Source organism: Corella eumyota, chromosome 2, assembly GCF_963082875.1.
Source record: "Corella eumyota chromosome 2, kaCorEumy4.1, whole genome shotgun sequence".
Classification (NCBI taxonomy): domain Eukaryota; kingdom Metazoa; phylum Chordata; class Ascidiacea; order Phlebobranchia; family Corellidae; genus Corella; species Corella eumyota.
Genome location: NC_137491.1, coordinates 2,585,798 through 2,613,509, shown reverse-complemented (window position 1 = coordinate 2,613,509; position 27,712 = coordinate 2,585,798). Strand labels below are relative to the sequence as shown.

General features: G+C 28.2%; 4 protein-coding genes across 4 annotated transcripts; 3 read left to right on the top strand and 1 right to left on the bottom strand.

Moving 5' to 3' along the window:
• The first annotated feature begins 2,396 nt into the window (after nucleotides 1–2,396).
• LOC145741875 (large subunit GTPase 1 homolog) lies at nucleotides 2,397–5,496 on the top strand. Its single transcript, XM_082559544.1, has 4 exons — nucleotides 2,397–2,713; nucleotides 3,117–3,283; nucleotides 3,753–3,886; nucleotides 4,073–5,496. Exons 1-4 carry the CDS (start codon nucleotides 2,470–2,472, stop codon nucleotides 5,160–5,162), a joined length of 1,635 nt encoding a protein of 544 aa, XP_082415670.1. The 5' UTR covers nucleotides 2,397–2,469; the 3' UTR covers nucleotides 5,163–5,496.
• A 7,312-nt stretch (nucleotides 5,497–12,808) lies between these two features.
• LOC145741361 (transmembrane 9 superfamily member 1-like) lies at nucleotides 12,809–18,975 on the top strand. The gene is made up of 10 exons (XM_082558940.1): nucleotides 12,809–13,368; nucleotides 13,514–13,662; nucleotides 13,915–14,046; nucleotides 14,435–14,574; nucleotides 14,816–15,001; nucleotides 15,587–15,696; nucleotides 16,048–16,211; nucleotides 16,704–16,865; nucleotides 17,319–17,372; nucleotides 17,960–18,975. Exons 1-10 carry the CDS (start codon nucleotides 12,886–12,888, stop codon nucleotides 18,135–18,137), a joined length of 1,758 nt encoding a protein of 585 aa, XP_082415066.1. The 5' UTR covers nucleotides 12,809–12,885; the 3' UTR covers nucleotides 18,138–18,975.
• Nucleotides 18,976–19,996: 1,021 nt separating this feature from the next.
• Nucleotides 19,997–23,721, top strand: LOC145741619 (charged multivesicular body protein 4b-like). The gene is made up of 5 exons (XM_082559227.1): nucleotides 19,997–20,226; nucleotides 20,506–20,683; nucleotides 21,438–21,552; nucleotides 21,850–21,970; nucleotides 22,597–23,721. Exons 1-5 carry the CDS (start codon nucleotides 20,049–20,051, stop codon nucleotides 22,650–22,652), a joined length of 648 nt encoding a protein of 215 aa, XP_082415353.1. The 5' UTR covers nucleotides 19,997–20,048; the 3' UTR covers nucleotides 22,653–23,721.
• A 71-nt stretch (nucleotides 23,722–23,792) lies between these two features.
• LOC145741618 (cilia- and flagella-associated protein 410-like) lies at nucleotides 23,793–27,675 on the bottom strand. The gene is made up of 9 exons (XM_082559226.1): nucleotides 27,524–27,675; nucleotides 27,416–27,434; nucleotides 27,189–27,235; nucleotides 26,646–26,771; nucleotides 26,277–26,383; nucleotides 25,639–25,849; nucleotides 25,083–25,188; nucleotides 24,773–24,904; nucleotides 23,793–24,229 (listed from the first exon to the last, which is right to left on the bottom strand). The coding sequence occupies exons 1-9, from the start codon at nucleotides 27,601–27,603 to the stop codon at nucleotides 24,110–24,112; spliced, it is 948 nt and encodes a 315-aa protein (XP_082415352.1). The 5' UTR covers nucleotides 27,604–27,675; the 3' UTR covers nucleotides 23,793–24,109.
• Between the last annotated feature and the right edge of the window lie 37 nt (nucleotides 27,676–27,712).

Sequence of the window (27,712 nt, the reverse complement as noted above, 5' to 3'; positions counted from 1 at the left end):
TTTAAAACTGGATTTTTTAATGCTTTTTGGTGATTATTAATTGGTTTTGACGCAAAAAATGTATGTTAGGATATTACGTAAAAAAAAATTCATTGATAAAAAAAAGCACTTACACATACAAGTTTTATAACCTCTTTTGCAGTTTTAATATACGTTAAATTTAGCTGGGGTTTTTTTTCCACATCACCTTAAGGTGATAGGTTTTTATATTTTTTTATTGGGTAAGGGTTTGATATTGTGACGTGTTTAAGCTATCTGTAAATGCCAGGCTCAATGGCGAATAGTGTGGCAAGTTGAAAGGTTAAAAGTTAAAAGGTTTAAAGTTTCTCAAGGGATAGTCCTGTGGTTAAATTTATTTTAATCAACTTATTAATTACTTATTATTACTTATTAAATTCCGACAAATAATTGGAAGTATCTTATTACATTGTTGGCATAGTAAACTAAAGAGAAAAATAACTTGAAATTGCAGTAGAAGTCTTAATTCTTAACGTTTAAAGTTGTATAGTAAAACAAATTAACATTTCTTTAAACTCTGTTATCAAATTAACTTGTGATTTTATAAATAAATAATGAATTTAACTTAAGTTCGGAATTTAACACAAATTCCCACGGGCATTTTGTTAATTTATCTAACATTTTGTTTATCACCGGCAGTAAAAGTACAATCAATATTACAGTTTATATTTACCGCTCCGAGAAGGTAGGTAATGCAAATAGTTGCATCCTGGATAGATAGTAAGATTGATTGGTATTTAGATATTACATAATGTGTTTTGATATAAAAAGGTTAATATACATGTTGCAAATTTTAATCAACCAGTAAGATTGGTTTAAAGTTGAAATTTAAACTTTAAATAAAATAAAGTAGTAACAGTTTAGTTCCTGTATTTATTTTAGTTCCTTTTAAATTTACAAGATTCCGTTTAAATTTAAATTTTTAAATTAATTTACGAGATTGCGTTAAAAAGACAATTCTAAACTTTCTAAAACCAACTTTACAAAATGGCAAGTTTAAATAAATAAGGCAATTAATGATATCGACTTTTTAAAAGTAGGCTTGGTGTAATCAATAAATTTCTGTCAAAAAAAGAAAACAAATTTATTTATTTTTCAATAAATTGAGCTAGACTATTAATAAAATACAAAAACCTATCATATTAATAATATTTAAATTCAATCATCCGAAATTCTATTAAAGAAACAATAATTTAATATCAAAAATAGTTAATTAATATAAATTATTTATATTTAATTATCAATTCAGATGTAGATGTTTTTGTTATAAATTAGGTAATTATTTTGGTATTTATTACAATATTATCAGTATTTTTGTATTCTCAAAGAAAAAATAGGTTTTTGTAATGGGTACTACGGTATAAAAGGTTAACTCGGATTAGTCTTATTGGCTAATTTTTAGATAAATTCACTTCATTTTCAAAAATTAAGGTTAGTATTTTTTATCTGATAGCTTTTATTTTTTAGAATTTATAATAATTTGATTGTTTTTTTTATAGTGATTGTGACGTCATGGAGGACGAAACGGCGTCAGTCGTGCTTCAAGATGATTTATTTATTCTAATTGGTCCTGGCGAAACTATCATGCATATATTTATTTGTTGTCTAATTGCATTTTTATTTTTACAAATATATAGGTAAATGTCCTCTTTACAATAGTAATTGTGTTGTTACAGTATTGGCTTTAAATGTATATAACTTTGTAGATAATCTTTCAAAGGTTAAGGTAAGGTATATAATTACTTGTGGTTTTAAATCTAGTCTCCTAGGATTTTACAATTGACGTAGTAGTTATTATTACTGCCCCTTTGCGTAGCCTTATGTACTGGTAATTGATATATACTACACAACATATTTTAAACATAAGATAATGCTGTTAATTCTGCTAGGTCTTAAACATTTAACCTTGTTTTAGATGCGTTAAAACTGTACTTGATCCATACGCTGCAATTGACAACAACACATGGACGGATAATTTAGAAAAGGGCACTTTGCAAAGCTTTATGTGATCATTTAAGAAACAATTTATTCAATACTTATTTTCTATGATATTTTTTTAAATGATTCCACGCTTGAAAATGGAATAACTGAAGAATTGACGCTTGCAAACACAAAGAAGAAAAACTTAAAACTCTAAGTTCAAGACTTATTTTAAGCAAATAATTTAAACAGTTTTTCTATTGCGGCAAAAAACTATTTTTTTATTTAATTTATTAATTTTTTGTCAATTAGATTTGTTTTTTATTTATTTACTTTATTTATTGTTTTATAATGCTGCTAAAATTAAAAGAAAAGAGGATAAAGTATATTGCAAAATCATCTTTATTAGTCGTAAATTGGACGCGACGTTTTGATGTATTTTTCACGTGCATAAAAAAACAAAATTTATTGTTTGTAATTTCTCGATAAGTTTAACTAGGATATTAGATAAAGTTTATTTAATTATATGTAATGCCACGTAAATCTAACCAAGCCCCGGGTCTGGGCAACTCTTTAATAAAGAATAGATTTGGAAAGAAGGGTACAGCTCATTTACACGCTGCGCAATTAGCCGCTGAAAATTTCTCGGACCAAAATTTACAATCCGTCACCGAATTGAACTCGCTCGACGATTTTTTAGCGACTGCTGAGCTAGCTGGGACAGAGTTTACTGCCCAGCGATTAAATGTTAGATTTGTGGATGTACAAACCAGTGGTAAGCTATATTTTTAACTACAACATTTTTTTAACATTTATTTATCCTCGATGTGCAAAGGTTGACTACGCCTAAATATAGAGCAACATCAGTTAGCCCGACCCAGGCTCAAGTTGCCTTTGGCAGTTTGGGTCATTATTGATTAAAATTGGCGAGGTATTAAGTTGCTGATTAAGTGCTGGCTTAACAGAAGTTCATACCATATAGTTGAATATAGTGCCTTGCCATCAGACCATGGGCACTACAGCATGAGAGCAATGGAGATTGGACCCAGGACCTCATGTAGTGTAGCCAGGTGTTCTGACTAGTACACCATGCTGCCGGTTTAAAATTGTGCAATATTTGCTATAAAACTATAACAATAACTAAATACTGTTTCTGAATTATATTCAACTTTAAACAGGATTATTAAGTGAAGCTGAACTTTCAAAACAGAAACAAGCACAAGATGAGGTGAACCACCTTGTTGGGATTCCCCGCAGGCCAAAGTGGGATAAAAATACGACCAAAGAGGAGCTGGAAAAAAATGAGAGAGATTCGTTTCTTGCTTGGAGGAGACAATTAGCCGAGGTAAAATAATTTAGTTTTTAAATTTAAAATTGAATTTGGTAATTTTTTTTTACATTTATTTATTCTTGATGTGGAAAGTTCGACTTTCACACTTAAACATAAAGTAACATCAGTACCAGTCTCGTATTGTTTAGTTTTGGAAATATTAGTTTTGGAATATTATTGATTATAATAGCTTGCTGGTTAAAAGCTCCTGATTAAGTGTTCTCAAGGGCGCTACAGCATAAAAGCAGTGAAAAGCATTAAATTATATTGACAGAGGTTTTTCGCCCTGCGGTAATTTGTATTTAAATGTTAAATTTGGTATACCATGCTGTTAATTTTCCAAGCATTTACAACTGCAATTAAAGCAAAATAGTTGCTGATTAATATGCTTATTTGTTTAACGTGTTTAATTTTTTTACCTTAATATGTTAAATATAAACTCAAGAAAAATTATATTTATTAATAAATTAAATAATATACACAGATTCAAGAAAATGAGGACATCTCTTTAACACCTTATGAAAAAAACTTGGATTTTTGGAGACAATTATGGAGAGTAATTGAGAGAAGTGATGTTATAGTTCAAATTGTTGATGCAAGAAATCCTCTATTATTTAGGTTTGTCCATTAATTTAAAAATATTTATTCAGGAATAATTTTCGCTATTTTTTTTTTAATTTAGGGTTTAAAGTTAGCAGTTTGACCCTTTTAATGAACATTAACATTTTGGCATAACTACAATGTTATGTTGGTCTATAACAAAAACTCCAGCTGTTTGCAACTATTTGAACTTCTTTGTTTTAGATGTTCTGATCTTGAAACTTACGTGAAAGAAGTTGATCCAAAAAAGAAAAACATTCTTCTCGTTAATAAAGCTGATTTATTATCAGCTCAACAGCGCCTTGTGTGGCGAAGTTACTTTAAAAATTGCGATGTAGAGGCTATATTTTGGTCGGCGGTTTTGGAAAACGAAAAACTGGAAGCTAAAGATGATGAAGTAGTAATTGAGGAGCAAAAGCCAAGTGTTTTAGAAGATGGAGATCTTCTTACAAGAGAAGAATTTATTGACTATTTAAAAAATTTGATCAACAAAGATCTGAAGGTAGTTGGTATGGTGGGCTATCCTAACGTAGGAAAAAGTTCAACAGTCAACACTTTAATGGGAGTTAAAAAAGCTGCAGTATCAGCCACACCAGGCCGTACAAAACACTTTCAAACGCTGAACGTTGATAAGGAGCTGTGTTTGTGTGATTGCCCTGGTCTTGTCTTTCCAACTTTTGTATCGAACAAAGCTGAAATGGTGTTGAGCGGAATTCTGCCAATCGACCAAATGCGGGATCACGTCAGTCCCGTAAATTTACTCTGTCATCGTATCCCCAGAAAGGTCATAGAGGTCACATATGGTGTCAATATCGAACTTCCCCCAGAAGGTGATGACCCTGAGCGATCTCCAACCCCAGCAGAAGTGTTAAATGCTCATGCATTGTCACGAGGGTTTATGACGTCACATGGACAACCTGATAACTCCCGATCGGCCAGGATTATTCTTAAAGATTATGTAAACGGTAAATTACTTTGTAGTGTAAGCCCCCCTGGTATAGATAAAGAAGAGTACAAAAAATGGACAGTTTCGAAAGTTGAAACTGTCTTAAAAGCAGTAGCTGACAACTTGACAGTCACCGAAGACATGTCTCCATTTGTTGAAAAATTTCACCGTGTTAACAAAAAAGTCGTTCAGCAAATAAGTGAGGTGGAGCGGGAATTTTTTAAACCCCAAGAGGTTCGATCGTTTACAAAGAGTTTACTTCCAGCTAATAATGGTGTGAAAAGTAAGAAACGTCACAACAACAAGAAAAAGGATAAAATGAGAAGAAAGAGAACTGTAGAATATTAAATTTTTTTTCTTTATAATTTTTTTTTCTAATATCATTATCTTACAACGATGATGATAGTAATGGCATTTAGGCTTACATTTTATAGGGGTGTATTACTGTATAGCCAAGCCACTTATGAAACAGTTTAAAATTTAAACTGTTTTTTTTCTTGAAGAAGTTTACTGCTTGATTTTTGTTTATGTTTTTCTTGTACAAATTTCACTGTCTTATTTGAATATGATGGCTACAACAAATTTTAGAATTGCAGAGAATGTTTTGAGTTAAAATTACATAAAATCATTTGTAAATTTATTAATATTTTTGAATAAATATGTTGGAGATAAAATAAAACATGTTAACCAAAATATAATTCTGGTAACTTTTATCTAACTGTAAAAATAAATTTAGGTTTATTTAGTACAGAAATGAATAAAAATTTCCGATGTATATAACAAAATGAATACAATTGCCCATCAAAGGATTTTAAATGACTCACGCGTTTTAAATACAGACGTTTTACGGGTTCGTCTGGTTTTGTAACAAATCGCAGACAAACTAATTTGATTGATTTGTCGTTCTGGTTGATTAATAACATTCCAAATCCGTATCAAATTTTTCTTTTAACCACGTGATTTCTTATCAGTAAAAAGGTGTAAGTTTTTGCTGATAACACAAGCAAAGATTTCCCTTATCTATGGAATGGTGTTTTGTTGAAATTTTAAATAGTTAATATTAAAAAACAAAGCTTTTGTTGGAAATATTTATTATTACTTGAAAATCTAAACGAAGACTAGAAGATTTTATGAGAAAAAAGACAAAAAGTTAAATATAAGAAAATGATAGTTATTTAAATTTTAGTAAAAATTGATAAAATATAATTAAAACCTTTATAATTTGCTAATAAATTAGTAATTAAATCTAAAACAATAAAGCCTTAAGGGTTAATTTATTTAAATTAATAATTGTTTTAACTTTAACATTAAAGCTTTTACTTTTTTGTATTTGGGAAGTTTTTATAACAGATCTTAGCATGTTCAATGTTGGTTCACTGAATGTGTGTGATAAAGTTACTGAACTCCTATTTAGTTCGAGCCTACAAACAATCTTTTGGTGGTAACAAGTGAGTAGTACATTCTGTTATTCCAATCGAGGTAAGATTTAGGTTTTTAAATTTATTTAACACTACTCTGGCAAGCAAGGCAGCGTGCATGCCTAAAATTTTTGTTGTTAAAAAAATGAATATGAAAGTCAGTTTTTTAGTTTTTAACTACATTTAATTTAAAAGTTATACGAGAATTAGAAAAAATATGCGTTAATGATGTTTTGCAGCATTTTTATTTTATTTTTACCTATTAATTAAAGATTTCTTTATAAAATTTAGGTAAATATGCCAACATATTTGTTTGTATGCATAGACAAAAAAATTTTACGCTTGCACGCACACAATCTCGCTGAAAAATGCCCTTCTTTCCAGACTAGTTTTATTACCCAACTTAACATTGAATAAATTTGGTTACCTAATTTTAGTTATCATGGATATCAATATGTGTTTTTATGTTTTTATTTGCATTGTATATAACCATGTTTAAAAATACTATATGCTTTATGCCTTATGTCATTTACTTTACTGGTCTCTTTTTTAACTGTGTAAAGTAGTCATATGGTATCTTTATAATCATTTGTACTATGTACACACTCCAAGAATGTTTATTTATGAAAGCAGGTAAGTTATTTTGCTGGTCCGCAGGTAGCACACATGCTGCTGCGCTTTTTAATAATAGACCCTGATAAAAACGGGAAACCAATCGTTTAAACGCTTTTGACAAAGGTTTTTAAAGAAAATAACTAAAAATATTTTTGATTAATAAACTAACATGGAATTAATAAAATTCTATTTTAAATATAATCCAAACAACCAACAAACTAAAAAAATATAATAATGGATTAATTATTTTTATAGAATTATTAATAATCAGCTTATAGCTATGTTACCCAATTTAAATTTTATATATAAAATTTTTTTTAAAAAAGTTATTTTTACCAACACTGCATTGAATTATTTTGCAATTTTTCTCTAAATCTTTTTTTAAATATTATAGTGTGGTCGTTCCTGGAGTACCCTCTATAATATCACACTATTTTTTTTTCAAAACCTTAACAAAAACACATGTAAATTCCATTGAGTTTTATTTGCATATTAATTTTGGATTTCACCAATAAAATCGAACTAATATATGGTCAATAAAAAAGAAAATTAACAGCATTCAAGAAGCTAAAAAAGTTGTATTAATTTTGCAAATGCATCAACTACAAAAAATTAATTCAAAAGGACTATTTTAATAAAAACTGCAAGCGAAGGAGGTGATGATTAAAAAATTTAACTTTAAAGTGTCAATATATAAACAGACCATCATCTACAAGCAAAATAATGATAAAAACTAAAAAAAATATCATAACAAAAGAATACTACTTTAGAAAAAAACAATGATATATGGTCAATAAAAAAGAAAATTAACATCAATCAAGAAGCTAAAAAAGTTGTATTAATCTTGCAAATGCATCAACTACAAAAAATTAATTCAAAAAGACTATTTCAATAATAACTGCAAGCGAAGGTGTGATGATTAAAAAATTCAACTTTGAAGAGTCAATATACAAACAGATCATCATCTACAAGCAAAATAATGATGAAAACTAAAAAAAATATCATAACAAAAAATATTACTATAGAAAAAAACAATGTTATGGAATATTACCCTACTGGTGAACCATAAAAAAGTTTAAAAATGTTATATCACAAAAAAGGCAATACACTGAAAAATGTGCTGAATTTCAACTATGTATGCCTCGACAAAAAATTATAGTTTACCAATGCAGGAAGAATGAGTAACTACCTAGAACTGCTGCAGTGGTCCAAAGATTGAACATCGGGCATTAAAAAAACTTGAGGTTCTTCAAAAAAACTTGGACATCCTGTTGCAGTGCTCTAATGTTAATGGTGCTTACTTTATCATGTCAAACAGCTGGAATACAAATATTTGAAGCTCAATGAAAACATTGCAAATATTACAAGAAAAACATGCAAGAAAAAATTAAAATGATGAAAATCTACATTAAAAACTAACAATTTAAAAAGATAAACGAAGACTTAAAAAAACAAAAATGGACCTTCGCATCAAGTTCAAAAATTAATTTTGCAAATAAGTACTCGGATGAACTTTATGTTAATGTTGTGGTCATTCGAGGCGAACCCAGCAAAGCATACACATATAACACACACTAAGACTTACAATTACAGTGCATATAGCATAATTTAAATACAAAATCAAATATATTTTCTTCCTACAAATTATGTTGTGGTCGTTCTTAGAGTACCCAATATAACATACACTTAAAAATTACACTGCATATGGTAAAAATAACATGCAAAGTTAAATATATTATGTTCAACTTAATGTGACCCTTAAACTTTGTGCCCAAAATTTTGCATTGAAATAAAAAATATTTCAAGAAAAAAAAAAAAAAAAATTTAAATTTTGAAAAAAACAAAACTCTACATAGCTGTAAGCTTTCAAATTTTAATAAAATATTAATAAATATTCCATGTTAGTATAACAACTTCTAAAATAAACCTTTGTCAAAAGTTTTTAAACGAATGAACCCATTAAATTGGGTCTATTATTAGAAATCGTATGCAGAATTGTGCTACAGGCGTGTCACGAAATGGCTTACTTGTTTTCGTAATGTAACATTCTGGCATGTGTGTATGGTATAAACGATTGTAAACGATACTATTATGACTATAATACACAATTAAAAAAAGAGATCTGTATATGTGTATAACATTAAGTGTGAAGTGTGTATAATTTGAAATATGTTTATTATATTTTACACATACAAACAAAAAACCTCGTATTGCTATTCTTAAAAGAGTGCTAAGTTAGCTTAAACAAGTAAATTAAAAAATTGAAATGTAATTTTCATTAAATGATTTTGGGTAATATTATTGTTTAATAATGCTAATTAAAATGCATGAAAATAAGAACACTGGTTAGAATGTTTTTGTTTTTATTAGCATTTTTCTAAATCTTTTGCACTTCAATTTAAACTAGTTTAAATATTTTTAAAGCTTGCCAAAAATTGTACCAACCACGAATAACAAGCTTGTTTTTTGAGTATTTTACAGAATCGTAGATGGATTGGGGACTTATTATTGATCTGTTACAGATTCACGCCATGTGTTCTTATTTTTAAGTTTATTTAGCAAATAAACCATTTAGTAGGTAGGCCTTTGTACATTTCCAGTGCGATGTCGGTTAAAGTACTCAAGCAATTATTCAAGTAATTTCGAAAAAGAAAAGTCAAAAAATTACCCACAGCATTTGTAAACTTTTTCTCAACTAGAAGAAGAGGTGAGTATAACTAAAACTATTTAAACGAGTGGATATATGATTCGCCTAATTAAAAAAAAAAACTTTCTTATGTTTTTTTACATTCTAGATAATTAAGTAAGCATTTAATTAAAATAAACCCAGGTGCTTAAATGTAAATTATAATATATATAGGTCCATGAAAATATAATATATAGTCCGTTAAAATATTTTTGTTATTACTTTCTAGAAATTGTGCAGTTGTGAAGAGTATTTTGGGGAAATTAATTTTTCGATAAAAGCCTTTGGTAAGCACTTTTATACAGAAATAATTCCTACTGAATTTTGTTTCCCATTTAGCTGTACTTTTTTTATGCAATAAATATTTCTTTTGGTGGGCCTTTGTACAATTTCTGTACAATGTCGGTTTTTCAAAAAGGAAAGGCAAAAAAATTACCTGCAACTTTCATAAACATTCTCCTAAATAAAATAAGAGGTGAGTAAAAATAAATTTATTTAGAGAAAGTAGTAAGAATATATATTGCCTTATTTTTTGTAAAAAAACATTTTAATATCGTTTTACATTCTAGGTAATTTAGCAAGCAATAAAGAAACGATTCCTGATAAATTTTGTTTTCCAACATATACCGGAAATTTTATTTCTAGAAGCAAAGCCAGATACAGTTTAAATTATTTTACACCTGTATTGACTTTTTGAAATTCTAATGCTGGGTAAGTGCCGTTTTACTGTTTTATTTTATTTTTTACTACTGCAGGAAAGTCCTTTATTTTTAGGTATTTGTTTTTCTTATCCTGCAATTATTAAGTTGTTAAACTTTTTTCAATTACATAAAATGTTGTTTTTTTTCAGCAGAATAATAAGGTAAAGAAAGGGTTTCGGATGTCAATAAACATCAGCTAAAATAACTCAAGTTAATGTATGCTGATTTAAGTTAATGTATGCTGATTCAAGTTAATGTATGCTGATGACTTTTTCGTCCAACTGTTTTAAAGGCTATTTGAATATATTATAGCCTCAAAAATCATTGTAAAGTATATTGTTCATGTTTGTATTTAATATTCTTGTAAAGCTTTGTTCCATATCGAAAACTCTAACACACTTTTGTATAGTGTTGGTGTATATGTAAGGTGTAGTGTAACTTTATATCATGTTTTGTATTTTAACTTGCGCTATATTCACTTTTTACTGGTCATTGATATATTTATGTTTTGATGAGCTATCTTTGTGTTGTTGTTGCGTTGGTATCTGTATGCTTTTTGTTGTTGCTTTGTTATTGCCTTGTGTGTATTGTACTATAACTAAACCTTGGTTAGGCAGGTATTTCTAAGGTAAGCACTTAACAACTTAATGAAGGGGTTTTGTTAAAAAGGGTGGGGAGTTAACTTCTGGCTCTTAAACTTATGTAACTACTTAACATTTTGTAGGCATTTAAGCTTGTAGGCAATTAACCTTAAAATAGGTACTTACCCTTTGATAAGCACTAAATCCTGGGTAGACTCTTAACCCTGGGTGAGCAATTTGCCTTAGAATGGACACTTACCCTTAGATAAGAACTTAACATTGGGGAGACCCTTAATTCCGTGTAGCATCTTAAGTTAGGTAGGCACTTGCTTTTTTTTAAATAGGCACTTAACATTGGGTAGGCACCTAACAATAAATAGGCCCTTAAACTTTACCCTAAAGTAGGCACTTAACCTTTGGGAGGAACTTGGCTTCAGAATAGGCACTTAATCTAAGGTAACCACTTAATCCTGGGTATACACTTAACTTTAGGTTAGGCACTTACCTTTTAATAGGCACTTAACATTGGGTAGGCACCTAACTTACATAGGCACTCAAACTTTAGTAATACTTAGCTTCAGGATAGGTACCCAATTTATTGTAAGCACTTAACATTGGGTAGGCACTTTAAATTACGGTAAACACTTGAACAAAGATAGTCACTTAACCTTAACAGTAGGCACTAAAATTAGGACAGACTTTTAACCATGGGAAAGCTTTTAAATTTAGATAGCCACTTGGCCTTTGTGTAGGCACATAACCTTAGGATAGGCACTAAACTTGAGTAAGAAGTCAACATTGGGTAGGCACTTAACATTATGACAGGCACTTTACCATGGGTAGGCACTTACTTTTGGATATGCACTTAACATTGGGTAGGCACCTAACCTTAAAATTGGCACTTAAACTTTACCTTAGAGTAGGCTCTTAATCCTAAGTAGGCACTTTACATTATGGTAAAGACTTAAACAGAGATAGGCACTTAACCTTAAAAGTAGGCACCAAACTTAGGCCAGACTCTTAACCATGGGTAAGCACTTAAAATTAAATAGCCACTTGACCTTTGTGTTGGCACTTAAACTTGGGTAGGAACTCAACATTGGGTAGGCACTTAGCATCAGAATAGGCACCCATTCAAAGGTAAGCACTTAACATTGGGTAGGAACTTGATGCTGGGTAGACACTTAACATTGGGTAGGCACCTAACCTTAAAATTGGCACTTAAACTTTACCTTAGAGTAGGCTCTTAATCTTAGAGTACAATTTTTACTGTCTTATTAAAGAATAGTGCTACTACAAAATTTAAAATAAAAAATATTGTTTTGAGTAAAATTAACATAAAAATCTGTGTAAACTCAATATTTGTGTAATAAATATAGTGGTGGATAAAATACAACATAACTTCTATATATTTGTAAAATTAAATTTAGGTTTGTTTAATATAGAATTAAAAAATCCTTTTTATACATTTGTAACCAACTGTATGAAATAATCTACTAAGTATTTCAAATGACTCACGCATTTTAAATACAAACGTTTTTACCAGTTCATTTGGTTTTGTAACAAATCGAGGACAAAGTAACTTGATTGATGTGTCGTTCTGGTTGATTAATAACAACACAGACGTTGTTGTCTACGTCACGAGATAAATGCAAGGGGAGATTTTTTTATAAAAAGCGTTTAGGTTTTGCACTTTAAGTTTTACCGTAAAAAGCACTTAAATTAATGTTTTATTTTAAATATTGAGAATTATAGAAGGTGTTTATAGTAAGTTTTACTGTTTATTCACAAAATCAGCTAGCTTCCATGAATTAAACGTGCGTAGAGTTTATGTCACAATTAACAATTCATTTCTCAATACAAGTTTAAGATTTCTTTAGAAAATATATAATAATTCGTTTTTATTTTTTTTAAGAATTGCTTTTGTAGAAAAATAAAGATAATTACTTTTATTTTATAAGATAAAAAATAAATATGATAGTTTCTATTTTATAAATTTTTTAAGGTTTTTAGATTATTTCATATTTTTTTAGATTTTCAAAGTTTTTCTAGTAAAACCAAGAAAACAAAATGAAACTTTTTGGATTTATTGCATTTACAAACCTTATAACAATCTCATTAACTTTAACAAGTTACAAAGACCGAGACCGTGTTGACATTTTTATGAACAAAGTTGGCCCATATTTTAACCCCCACGAGACATATCATTATTACTCCTTACCTGTTTGTCGTCCCGATAAAATTGAGCACAAATCACTGACTTTAGGTGAAGTTTTGGATGGTGACCGAATGGCATATTCACTCTATGACGTTCAATTTAAATTCAACATGCAAGACAAAATATTATGTCGTTTGGATTTTACTGAGGACGATTTAACGAGGCTAAGAGAAGCAGTTGAAGAGTTATATTACTTTGAAATGGTCGCCGACGATATTCCGATCAGGAGTTTTATTGGACGATTTGAAGAGAGTGGGATATTTTCAGTGCCCCATGTTCATAAACTTTATCTTTACAACCACATTACATTTCAGTTTACATACAATGGTAATAAGGTAAGTTAAACTAAAAAAATGTTAAAAAATATCTAGTTTTAATAAATTAAGTTGTGGCTAAAATTACTAAGCTTAGGCACCATTTCTCCCAAAAAACAATATTTACTATAAATTTAAATCTTAAAAAACTTTTTAAAATTTTTAGATAGTATCAGCTAATGTGACTACTGCTCGTAAAGATCCAGTCTCATTAGATGTTGATGCACCTTATGGGGTTACTTTTATGTATGATGTAGAATGGAAAGAAACAAATACAGACCCAAAACAGAGAGGAGCTTTACTTAAGGATGACAGGTAACACAACAAATAGATTATTTTTAAAATCTTAAATTATTTATTCTGTTGTTTTTTCATGCAATAACATTGTTTTTTAAGCTACTATTTGAAATTTAAATTAATTATGAAATAAAATGCATTTGCTTTAAATAATAAGGTGAAATTTTTTATATGCTGTAAAACATTGGTTATGCTGTTTAATAAAGTGATTAGATTATAAAGTAAGTCAATAAAACTTGTAATATTTAAATAGAACAAATTATGTTTTAGTTTTTTTCCAAAGACCCTTGAAATTCACTGGCTCTCTATTATCAACTCAGTTATTTTGGTTTCACTTTTAATGGCCTTTGTGGTCGTTATTTTAACAAGAGTACTAAGAAGTGACTTCACAAGATATAATCGGTAAATTAAACCATTTCAAATACCCATATATATACATAATAGTTATTTGAAATATATTAAAGCTGAATTTTCAGCTTCAATTTTAAGTTTTTAAAAACATTATCTAGCTTGCGCTACAGTTTATTCATTAACATTTTTTTAGTTTATTTACTGTCCTCTTTTCAGGAAATTTTTTAGCATTCGCTACAGTTAATTTTAATGTGTTCATAATAACCGATCGTTTTAAAGTGAAACAAAAAACTATATACCATAAATGATATTAATTGCAATTTAGTATAAAAAATTTAAAAACAAAGCTGTCAGAAAGAAAATTATTTTTATCTAAACATATATATGTATATATAAAAAGTTTATTTAAAAGATGTTACCCAACCTTTCCTTCTTTTAGGTCAGATGATGAAGAGGACTTTGGGGATGACGACAATGGATGGAAGATCATTCATGCAGATGTTTTCAGGTTCCCAAAGATGAAGAGTTTGTTTTGTTCGATCATTGGAGTGGGATCCCAACTTCTAGCAATTGGAGCAGGTTTAAACTTAAACTACTACTTTTTTACTAAAACTACTTTTTTACTAAAAGGTTTAAACTACTACTTTTTTACTAAAACTAGTCAATAAAGTATTCAAAAGCATTTTGTTGTACATTAAATATATATAGATTTGCCCCCTGTTAGTAATCAGACTATGTTAGTTTTATTTGTTATTGATTTTATTTTTGTATTGTACATTTTTATGTGTTTTTATCACCCTTTATTAATTTTTCAATTAAGGGATCATTTTAATGGCTCTATTGGGGATGTTTAAAACCCATGGTCACGGCTCAATAAACACAGCTGCAATCCTTTTGTACGCACTCACTTCATGCATCGCTGGTTATGTATCGAGCTCATATTATCGTAAATTTCAAGGATTAAATTGGGTGGCAAATATTGTTCTGACTTCGTCACTTTTTACAGGTTGGTAAGCAGATAATTTTTAAAGGAGTTGTTTCTATTGTTTTGCACCTTATTTATGGGTGCCATGACTTAAAAGCAATGTGAATTGAAACTAGAACCTTAAGCAGTGAAGCTAACAGTTCTAACCATTTTACTATGCTGCTGTTTTTATAGTAGTTTTAAAAACTAGTCAATACCTTAACCTTTCGGTGGCAATATAATTACCATAGTATGGTTTAGGGATGGGCCAATCGAATCCGAGTCTAAGCACTCGGCCTGAGTATTAAGAATATTTTAATACTCGTGCCGTTGAGCATTTTTTGGTACTCGGACACCGAGTAATAATTTGTCATTTAAGATCGTATACGATTTACTAAACATAAAAAAACACCAAGTACTCGGACTCAGTCGAGTATCGCGACTAAATACTCAGGCTTGTCGAATCCGAGTAATTTGGATTTCAGCCCATCCCTAGTGTGGTTGTTGCTTTTAGCTTATATTTGCCTGCGATGACTCTCTGCCTACACAAGTTTTGTAGGCCTATAAATTGGACATTTATATATATCACCCACAAGGCTTATTTATATAAAAATGTTTATTATTTAGGTCCATGTTTTATGATGTGGAGTGTTGTGAACTCAGTTCATTGGTGGAATGGATCAACTCAAGCTCTTCCAGTCACAACTGTTATATTACTTTGCTTTATGTGGTTGCTGGTAAGTTTCCTTTTTATAAATTATGCAATTTTTTACTAATTTAAACTGGTCTAACATAATTTACTTTTAAAACTAATTGAAAGATTAGATTATTGTTCTCATCAATACTTTTCAATAGCTTGCCATATGGTCGGCACTCAACTAATGTATGTTCATGAAAATTTACTCACATATTTTGACAGTCTTATTTATTTGTTGGGCCTTGGATTGTCCACTAATCTCCATTATATTTTTATTAATATGAACACTAAAATAATATAAATTGTGTTGTTTAAATTAAACTGATTAATTTATACAAAATATCAGAAATAATTAAAAGCAAATTTTAGTTTATTTTTGTATTTAAAACAGGTTGGGTTACCACTCACAGTCATAGGTGGAATAATGGGCAAAAACACTTCCACAGATTTTGATGCTCCATGTCGTACCAAGAATATAGCTCGAGAAATCCCTGTGCAGCCCTGGTATCGATATACCATCTGCCATATTATATTCGGAGGCTTCTTGCCATTTAGGTATGTGTGGTACTTTGTAAATTCTTAAAGCCTTAAACCCCAACTTTTTGCATATTTTTAACTACCCTGGATAAGTTAAGTTTAGACTATTTTTGGACACTTTTTCCAATGAAAAACTCTATGTTTTGAGTTATGTTTCTAAAGAGAATCTGAGTAGTTTAATTTTATGCTAAGAGTGCAAATTAAAGCTAAAATTTCCATTTCAATAGAATGGAAAAGCATTTTTTCAACCATTTTTTAAAATGGAACTATCGTATTATATTTTGCTGAGCACCACATTTCTTTATAGAAAAGAACTTTATTTCCTTAATTCATTACCCATATATGTATTAGAGAACATATAACTACTTTAACAAAACAAGATTTGTAATATATATAATCTAATATGATAACTCTTAAATGTTATTACTTAAAAACAAGAACCCTTTCCTTTAATTTTACTTAAACTATTATATGTGCTGCTGTTTTTTCAAAAATGTTTGTATTTTTCAGTGCAATATCGGTGGAGTTGTACTACATATTTGCAACAGTCTGGGGCAGGGAGATTTACACATTATACGGAGTATTACTTCTTGTATTTGTTATTGAATTGTCTGTCTCTGCTTGTGTTGCTGTTGCTTTAACATACTTTCAACTCAGCAGTGAAGATTACAGGTAAAATTTTGCACAAATTGTTGGACAAAATTGTAATTTTTAAACAAGGTTTGTATAAGTTTTAAGAAGCACCTTTTTTACCGAATATGTTAAAAATCAAGTGGAGCACAAATGTCAATAGACTTAAACATTTTGTGCTGAATTACATTAATATTTGTTTGCTTTTATTGTATTATTCTAAACTGTTGAGTTTTTTGTATTCTTTTGTTCTCAACCTTATGTTTGTTTAGTAGGCTATATTAATATTCTTGTTACCCTCCTTATGCTCAATTATTTTTTTATTTTGGAATATTTTTACACTAAATAAAGTGTTGCTATTAATTTGTTTATATTTTTTTGTATTGTTTCAATAAAATTAATTTTTTTGGTATTAAGAATGCTTCTTTTATTTTTTAACCTTTATATAATATAAGCTCTCTTTTATAACAAATTTTTCATTGATGTTGTGTTTAGATGGTGGTGGAGATCCATATTTAGTGCAGGATCAACTGGATTCTTTGTTTTTATGTGAGTTTTAAAACTTTAAAATAATGTAATGTTAGGCTTATAAATTTTTTTTTATTTATTTTGTTTTTTTTCGCGCATTAATGAAAGTAAACAAAAAGATCTACAATAATTGTTACAATAAATGATTTTAAAGTATGTTATAGCATGGTCACAAAACCCAGTATTTATAACTAAGTATAAAAATAAATGTAAATTTTACTCTTTATTTAAATCATGTTGCATGACAATGCCATGCTTGTTTTTTAAATACCGTTTATATTCAACTATCATATAAAAAATTACGACAACTTAAGCTATGTTTTACGAACTTGTTAATGATTTTTTTACATTTTAGACACAGTATTTTAAAACTTATTAAAAATTTAATTTAAACCCAAGAGCCTAGTTTCAAAAATACATTGTGTATTGTGCTACAACTAATACTTGATAGTCTATGTATAATGTTGGTTGTTAAAATTTCTTAAATAATATTTAAGCTTTTCCATACTTACATTGTAAATGATGCCATATTTTATTTTAATAATATTTTTTTTATTTGTTAATATTTTGTTTCTGTGAAATATAATTAATTTTTTGTTTTTTTCTAGATACTCAATATTTTTTTACATCAGGCGCTCAAATATGTCAGGAATTGTCCAAACCGTGGAATTCTTTGGTTATTCCATCTTAACCTGTTTTGCCTTCTTTTTGGCTTTAGGAACAATTTCATTTTTTGCGTCTCTTAAATTTATTCGCTATATTTATGTCAACTTAAAAATGGATTAAATTTTGATTTTCTTTTGTATATTTTTATTACTACTAGGTTATTTCGGCCAAAATAAATTAATTTTGTATTTGGCAATACCAGTAAGCATTTATTTAGAAATGCTTTCTAATAAAACAGATTTGAGCAAAATTAAGCATTTGAACTAAAACAATGCTTTGTGTAAAAATGTTTTTGTTATTTTAAATAAATTTGATTAATTTAACTAACAATATTTAATTATTTATATATTTTTAATTTAGAGTGATTGGTTTTGTATGTTTTTGTACAAAACTCACATTTTGGGACAATATATATTTAAAAGTTTACCAAATTTAAGTTACAAAAAGCATTCAGTATAGATTTTGCAGTTTGTTAAAATTAAATTTTATTTTTTGTCAAAATGTGTTTATTTCTTTTTTTCCTAAGCTTTGCTCTTTTTGAAAAATATTTTAAACAATCTGTACATTTGGGCATTTATAACATAAAAAAATTTAAATTGCACATTTTTTTTATTATTTAAGTTTCCCTTCTATTCCATCCTTAAACAATTGTTTCAAGTAAATTAAATTATTTTGAAAACCTGATTACACTATTTTGTAACATAAATTTTTTCCTTTATAGCTTTACTTGTATTTCTATAATGCTTTTGGGTGTTGTGTAAAATTATTAGAAATTCTTTTTCAATGCCAACAACTTTTTAATTTTCAGTTTTTTGTATTTGTAAAAAATTCTGTTATTTATATTTTGGATCATAATTGGAAATAGTGTCAACTAACGATGCCCAGTTTTTTATGTGTGTTTTTTTCTTAGCGCTTTATTGTATGTTAAATGGCTTAAATAAAAAATAGGGTGATACCAATATAACTTATGAGTTTTTAAATAAGTTTTAGTTAGCTTCTTAATCTAAACAAAGCTATATATAGTTTTTATAAATTATCTTGTGCTAGTTTAAAAGTTAGTTAAAGGTAGGGTAGTAAGATTGTGTTTAGGTGGTGTATTGTTAATACAATTCTATGTGGGGTCCTGGGTGTAATACTCAGTGCGTTAATGTTTTACGGACTTTGGTTTAAGTTAGCAGTATTCGTAACAACTAAGCCAAAAATCTGTCATCAAGTTAATGTACAGGCACAAAGGCAAGTCAATAAAATTCGAAACTACAAAAGCCAGTCAATGTTTAGTATATTATCCAAGCTATACTTTTACATTGAGGATAAGTACAAATTTAGATCTTTTTAAAAACGGTTATTTTACAGAAGTAAAACTTTGCAACCATTAGAATAGCATTTAAATATATTTTAGAACTAACTGTACTGCGATTTCTTTAACTTTAGCAATATTTAACAAGTTTTGTGGGATTATAACCTAATAACTCTAACCTAGTACGTCACGTGGCTCTATTTATAAAAGTGAATCATTCTCTGAAAATATATTGGCAACACTACATTAACACGGTTGATCAAATATCCTATTTAGACAATAAAACTTTCGCAGTTAGGCGAAGATCATATGATTTTTAATCATAATTTATTCATAGCTCTACCTAAAACCGTAGAAGGCATACTACTACATGCATAATGGTATTTATAAATAGTAAAACAAGTTGAATACTAGGCTATGTTGATTTGAAATAAGGAAATATAGGTGAAATTAAAGAATAAGTTGTAAAAATACGTAAAACACTGTTAAAAAAGTTGTTTTTTAGTTCTAAATTTCTCTTATATTGTAGTTGGTATATTTTGGCTGTCTGATTGATTTTTTTTTGTATTTGAGACTTCTAATATTACCATATTAACTTTTACTTTTTTTAAGGATTGACTTTTTTACATAAATTCTAAAGAAATGTATATATTACTTAATTTTATATTTTATTTTTAGTAGATATTAAAAATTTGTATTGTAAAAATATTTTTGTAGCTAAATAATTAATTAAAATGTCGGGTTTTATGAAAATATTTGGGGGAACAAAAGAAAAAGCCCCATCTACTGGAGATGCTATCCAACAACTCCGTGAAACTACCGACATGCTGACAAAAAAATCTGAGTTTTTGGAACAAAAAATTGACGGTGAATTAAAAAAAGCGAAACAATACGGAACAAAAAATAAAAGAAGTATGTTTTGTATTTTCTTAAGGGTTTCTATTAAAAAATACCATAACAAAATATTTACATTAACATTGTTAAGTGTGTTGTTTAAATTGTTTTGACGGGCAACATGGTGTGGTGGTAAAAACACTTGCTACACCACACATGAGGTCGTAGGTTTAATCCTTACTGCTTTCATGCTGTAGCGCCCTTGATAAATTTGTGTATATATGTATTTCGATTTTGTTCAAAATTATTAACTTAGTGTTCTTAAGACGGTCACGATATTATAATTTAATGTTTCAGTGGCAATCATGGCTCTTAAGAGAAAGAAAAAATATGAAAAACAATTACAGAATATTGACGGTACCCTTTCCAGCGTGGAATTTCAGTTAGAAGCGTTACAGAATGCTCAATCAAATAAACAAGTTTTAGATACCATGAAAGTCGGAGCATCAGCGCTTAAAAAAGCTCACGGCAATCTGTAAGTTAGCTTCTTTTTATTTTTTTGTTTCAATGTAGTTTAATTTTTTAACTTTTTTTTAATTTATTATTTTGGACCAAGTTAAAATAAATAAAGTTATTGTTGAAGATTTAAAATTATGTTATCATTAAGCTTAGTTGTTTTTTTTGTATATATCTTTATCCCCGATGTTAGAAAGTCGAATGCGCGACCTAAACATAGAGTAACATAAGTTACTCCGACCCAGTCTCGAGTTGCCTGTGGCAGTTTGGGATTTTATAGATTATAATTGCCCGATAATTATACTGCTGATTAAGTGCTGGCTCAGCAGGAGTTCATACCGTTTATAGCGTCTTAGTCAAGGGCGCTACCGCATGAGATCAGTGGGGATTGAACCAACGACCTCATGTGTGGTGTAGCAAGTGTTCTTACCACTTCACCACACTGCTAGTTGTATGTTAAGTATAAAACAACAATAATCTATACATTTACACAACTTAATTGTTTATTTTCAGTGCTTAAATAAACTGTATTGTATTAAACTATTAATGGAAAGGATTATAATTGTAGAAATGTGTTAAAAAGTAACCTAATCTGCTAAGTAACAATTACATTTAACAGCTTGGTTTTATACGAAAATTTTTGTGTTTTATTGTTTTTAAAAGGCATTAATCATTTTCTTTACATATATATATTTTTTATGCAAATTTTGGGATAGTGTTTTGTAGGTTTAGAGTTAACATAATTATTTAATTAATTATCTGCTTATTTGCAGATCACCAGACGATGTTCATGATCTTATGGATGACATCCAAGATCAGCAAGAAGTCTCAGATGAGATCACAAATGCTCTTGCAACTGGAATATCTGGATCCGAAGATTTTGATGAAGTAAAATTTTAAAAACCATAAGTTTAAGAGGCATTTTGTGCGGTTATTATGCCTATCAATATATGTTGTTGTTTAGTGGACAAAACAGTTTTAAAGATCAGATTTGTAGGCCTAAAAAATTAAATAAAACTGCTGTTTGTGGTGCGTAAAAATTTATCGCAAGCAAATATTAATTGAAAGTTGCGACCGTTCTATAACAATTAAAATGCTGAATGTAGGGCGGTTTATAAACTGGTAATTAATTATACAATCATTTTAAAGTTATAAAATATTAAATAATTATTTCTTTTTCTTCAGGATGATTTATTAGCGGAATTGGAGGAGCTAGAGCAGGAGGACATTAACGAGCAACTTCTTGACATTGATCAAGATCTTCCTGAAGTGCCAACTACTGAAATTCCTTCGAAACCTACAAAAGGTAAGCAAATTGTTTTTTTTGTTTTAAATTTACTATTCTTCCTATTTAACTGTTATCTAAAGTAAAGATTTTCTGTAAAGGAGGCACAATTTTTAATTACAATAAGGGCACCTTGAAGATTTGAAAATCTCTTTGTCTTTATAGGAATTTTTTGTTTTTGATTTTTTTAGTAAAATTTATAGTTTTCAATAAAATTTGACACATTTAGGAATTCTCAAACCTTTTTTTTTAAATTGGTTGTGTAGTTAAATTGAACCAATTTGTTTTTTAAATAAAACAATATATTTAGTTATCGTAATTTGTGCTGGCCTTAAAACAAGGGGTATATTGATTTTCTGAACCTCTTAAATAATTGATTAAAATTTAAATGTTTAAAATTTTTTTTACATCTTTTAAACAGTTAAACTGTATACATTTTATATATAATTTTAATAACTTTTGCCTTTTTTTAAAGAATATTTTAACTAACTTAAAAGGCTATACTATTTAGGTATTACAAAATATGTTAAAATTTATAAAATAAACAAAAAAAAACAATATATATAATAAATAAATATACAATTAGATTTTTGTTTTAAACTATTCATATTCTATACTAAATTTATTTATGTTTTATTTTTTAACAGCCAAAAAACAAGAAGAAGACGATGAATTGGCTGAATTACAAATGTGGGCATCATAAAAAAAAAACAATTTCTACTATTTTTGGTACCATTTAAATTTAAATTCATTTTGAACTTGTTACTGTTCAAAATTGGTTTGAATTCTGTTTTGTTTAAAAATTAACAATTTTTTTGGTTTTAAATTATGAGTTAAAATGTAAGTATTAATTGGTAGGGTTTATATGTTAATATAACAAAGATCTTTTTAAATACCAAGAATGTCTTCTTGCATTTTTTAAAAATATTCAAGTTTGATGTTAAAATTTTTACTTAATCTTATTAGATTAGTAAATTAATTTATCTTAAACCCTAAAACTCAGAATTATTGGCCAATTTTTATTTATAAATTTATATAGTATACAAAATTGATGACCTAAATGAATTTTTTTTCAATGGCAAACTGCCCTTTTTTTTCCTTATTTTGTTTAAGAAACGTGGGCTTCTATTTTTTATATAACCATTACTTAAACAAAGCATCTTCTATATACAGGAAATTTTATATCTTTATTTTTAGGTTGATTTAAAATTTGGTAGAATAATTAATTTGCTAGCATATGCTTTATTGTCAAATTTTACATACACTATATCTAGAAATATTAAAACCATGTATTTTACTAGAATAGTAACTATCAGTTAATAAGGTAAGGAAAAATAAGAGTTGTTTTACAATGCCTGTGAAAAAAAAACGTTACTCTAATATTGGGTAAACTTTGGTATTTTCTTAACAGTGTACTATACAAATTTGTCTAATTAGTTGTAATTGTATTACAAGTTAGAAAATTATTTAAAAATTTTTTGAACTTGTGTTTATCTAATCCTATATCTAATTTACTTTTATACAAAACTATATACAACGCTTGTAGATTATGTTACTTTATAACTATCTAATAAAACATTAAATCACAAAGTGTGGTATTATTAACTGTTGTACTATATTTATAATGTTAAAAATGGTTTTTATTTATCTTAAGGGCATTAAAAACTTTTTATTTTTGGTTAATAATTTAGGAATGATTTTGTTTTGGTTAATTCCAATATGTTGGTAAATGAATTAAATTTTTATGCACTTTTTCGTTGTATATAAATATCAATAAACCTTTTTTTTGAAACTTTGTCTATTTAAGTTTTTCAACTCAACGAATGAACAGTTTTTGCTAACCAAATTTTTTTAATTTTTAGATGAAACAGAAAAATATTCAGCACAATTAGTACGATTGTGTAATATCAAAAGTATTACAGTATAATTTTATAAATTTACAAGCAAAATTATGAACACCTTTTTAGAAAAAATTATTTAAATAAATAAATTTGTCAAAATAGGTCAAACTAAACCTAAAAAATTAAATTTCAAACTTTACAGAAAAAAATGTTTTACTACAAAATGTTGGTAGTTTTTAAGTGCAACTTTTAGGTTTTGATGAACTTCCAATACTGACAGAAGATTCTGTTATGTCATAATATTACTATGATGTCATAATTATCCAGTCTCTAGAACTTGCTGAAGTTTATTTTTCATGATTTCAACTTGTCCTCTAGCAGGTAATTCTTCTGGCGGTTCCTGCAGTTGTGAATTTTGTGAAGTTGGTAAATCAGAATTCTAAAATAACAATGTTTTTAGTAGTTAAAATGTTTAATTAATTGTAATTTTGGTAAGTATAATTCATATATTTTTATTAAGCAGAAAGCAAAAAAGTTTTATTATATTTTTATAAATCTTGGGATCATTTTTTTATGTAGTCATTCAAAAACTGAAGGGTTATAAGAGTAATGTGATGTAAAGTGATAGTTTAAGTGATGTGATAGTTTAGGGTACTTTAAAAGTTTTAGAACTGTAAAAGTTCAAGAGCAGAATGCATTACTTATTTGCAAATAAAAAAATGCATAGTAGAGTTAGAGTTAAGGTATATAACTGGTTAAATTATTTATATTTTGCATACTTGTAAAAAACTGTATAAGTGAAGCAGTTGAAGGGCCTTAAAGTATGTATGCTCCTAAACTTGTATTAACATAAATGTAGTGCAACTAGCACAAAACAGCATAAACTTTTATTCTAAAGCTTTTTGTGCCAGGAAAATGTAATTAACCCTTTAATGGATGTTGATCTTTTGATATCAAATAACGTTTATTTAAATTAGAAAACCTGAGTTGGTATTTGTTGTTTTTCAATAGACAGTGAAGCCAACCGATCAGTTACAGAATCTTGTACAACTTGTAAGCTATCTTGATCCAGATCTTTAATCAAAGCCAGTGTCGCGATGAGAACATTGTTGTCCTGTAAATACATGCTTTAATTTATAATAGCAAAAATGGATTTAAAAATTAATAAAATAATATTATTAAAAAAAAAAATAAAATAAAAATAATATTAAAAAAAACTTTGCTTTTTTGTCATAATAAATTGTGTTGATACAATACATTGAATATTGTAGATATTTCTTAACTAATTTTACCTTAACAAATGGTTTTACTTTTTTGAGTGGTTTGTAAGGAAGGGATTTTGGACTTTGAAATCTTTCAGAATTAATTTTTTTGAGGCCAAGCTCAGCTCGTAACTCACTGCAAAAAAAATTTTAAAATTCGTTAAAAAATATTTTATTTATATTAAGCATGGAAAAAGGGTTTGTTTACTATTGCCAATTGAAATCTTTAAAATAACTATTTTTTTTTGTATATATCTTAATCCTTGATGCGGGAAGGTCGAATGCGCAACCTCTCCCCTAGTATTGAGTTGGCTGTGGCAGTTTGGGATATTATAGATTATAATTGCCCGATAATTATGCTGCTGATCAAGTACTGGCTCAGCAGGAGTTCATACTGTTTATAGCACCTTACTCAAGGGCGCTACAGCATGAGAGCAGTGGGGATTGAACCCATGACCTCATGTGTGGTGTAGCAAGTGTTCTTAATATAAAAACATAAATCTAATTTGATTTTAGACATTCAGATTAACCAAAACAAAAATTAATATAGCATTTTTATTTTATTCTAAATTGAAAAAAAACTAACTTGGTTTCATGCAGTGACATTTGTACAGCTGATTGATATTGCTGCGAGATAGAAGGTCCTTTAAGGTTGGGTTCACCCCCTTGAATTGGGGAAGGTTTTAAGGGGGATTTGGGGGGAGAGTTACTAGTTGAACACTCGGGGGCCTCATTAGCTTCATCGTCGCCAGCGAAACAACTCTGTAAAGCTTCACGAACTTCTTCTGACGATATATCTGTTTTGTTAGTAGAAATTCTAATTCAGTTATAGCTTTTTGTGTTGCTTTTTTAAACCACGTATACTGTGCCAATAGTAAAAATGCACCAGAAATTAATACAGATACAAGTTTTTTCTGGTTTTTACAAAATATGTATTGATAAAAAATCGATTAATATGTTCTTATTTAAAAGGGTTTAATTTTGAGGTGTGTAACACTAACTATGTCAAATACAAAACAGGGCAAATTTAATAAAATATTATTTGGGCACTGTGCTGCTAAATTACTCTAACACTGTAAGTTAAGTGTGATTTTATATTTGTACAAATGGGTTTAATTGAGTAAAGCTATGTTAAATTAAAGGGTTGGAATATAAAATGCCACTTCAAATAAAGTATAAATAAACAATAAAAAGTGTAAGGGTAAGCAGTATAATTAAGTTTACTTGTGTTGTCAAGTTTTTGAAGTTGTGGAATTATTTTAAGAACTTGGAGTCTGTATTCTTCTTCACTAATATTCTCACAGAAAGGGTTGCCTGAGAGCCACAACAGTCTAAATAAAAAATTAGTTTATAGCAATTTTGTTAACACAAAAATCATACAGTGACACAGCCTTTATTTCGAAATAAAATTTAACCCTAATTTAAGGCTTTTTAATTAAACCTTACCATATTCATCTGATTAAAAAATAAAGTTTTATTAACAAAACTTTATATAAGTAATTCCTTCATACATTAGCCATATTTAGTTACAACCTAATTTTATTTTATGCCATATTCCTTTACATGAAGTCCTTAATAAGATTTTATTTTTACCTTAAATCTTTCAAGCCTTTTAAATGCTCCAATTCTTCAATATTGTCAATGGCATTTTTTCTTAAATACAATTCCTTTAACTTTGTACATTTTGAGAATGGTTTTAACGACTTTATGTTGTTGGCACTAAAAAAGATTTGACAGATTTCGTAAAAATTGCTAAAATTTAAAACATTTTTTAATTTATTATTTTTTGAAGTTTAGTTGTTATTACCAGCAGCATGGTGTAGTGGTAAAAACACTTGCTACATCATACACGAGGTTCTGGGTTCAATCCCCACTGCTCTCATGCTGAAGTGCCATTGAGTAAGGCGCTATAAACAGTATGAACTCCTGCTGAGCCAGCACTCAATTAGCAGTATAATTATCGGGCAATTATATTCTATAATATCCCAAACTGCCACAGGCAACTCGAGACTGGGTTGGAGTAACTGATGTTACTCTATGTTTAAGTTGCACATTCGACTTTCCCACATCGAAGATAAAGATATATATATACAATAAAAATAAAAAAACTATATATACAAGCAACATTTATTTTACCTAAAATTTATGACCTCAACATTTTCCAGTTGCTCTAAAACTATAACCTAAACAATTATTGAAAGTTTTATTTTATTAATACTAAAAGATGTTTTAAGCCTTACAAATTAAAAAAAAAAAATTTTTGAGTTAAAAAATATCTGTTAGGAGATTATTATTTTAAACTAGTAAAAAAATTAGTAGGTAAATTTTCATGTTTTGTTAAGTATATATAATTTAATACTTACATCGTCAAGGTCATTTCCCCTAAAAAATAAAAACACTATAAACTATTGAATCACCATAATTTGACCAAATTAACACAAATTTGGTTATTAATATTGTTTTAAACTTACCAACAATTTAAAGTTTTTACTCCCGACAAATCGTTTGCTCTTGCCCGAGCTAGCACCAAATTTTCGGTTAATTTAACCATTTTAACACACAACTAAGTAATAAAAAAATTAAAACTAAAAATGAAGGTTAAGGGTAGACTTACAAGGTTTAATAGAATAGTAATTATGCGGTACTAAAAATAAAACTAC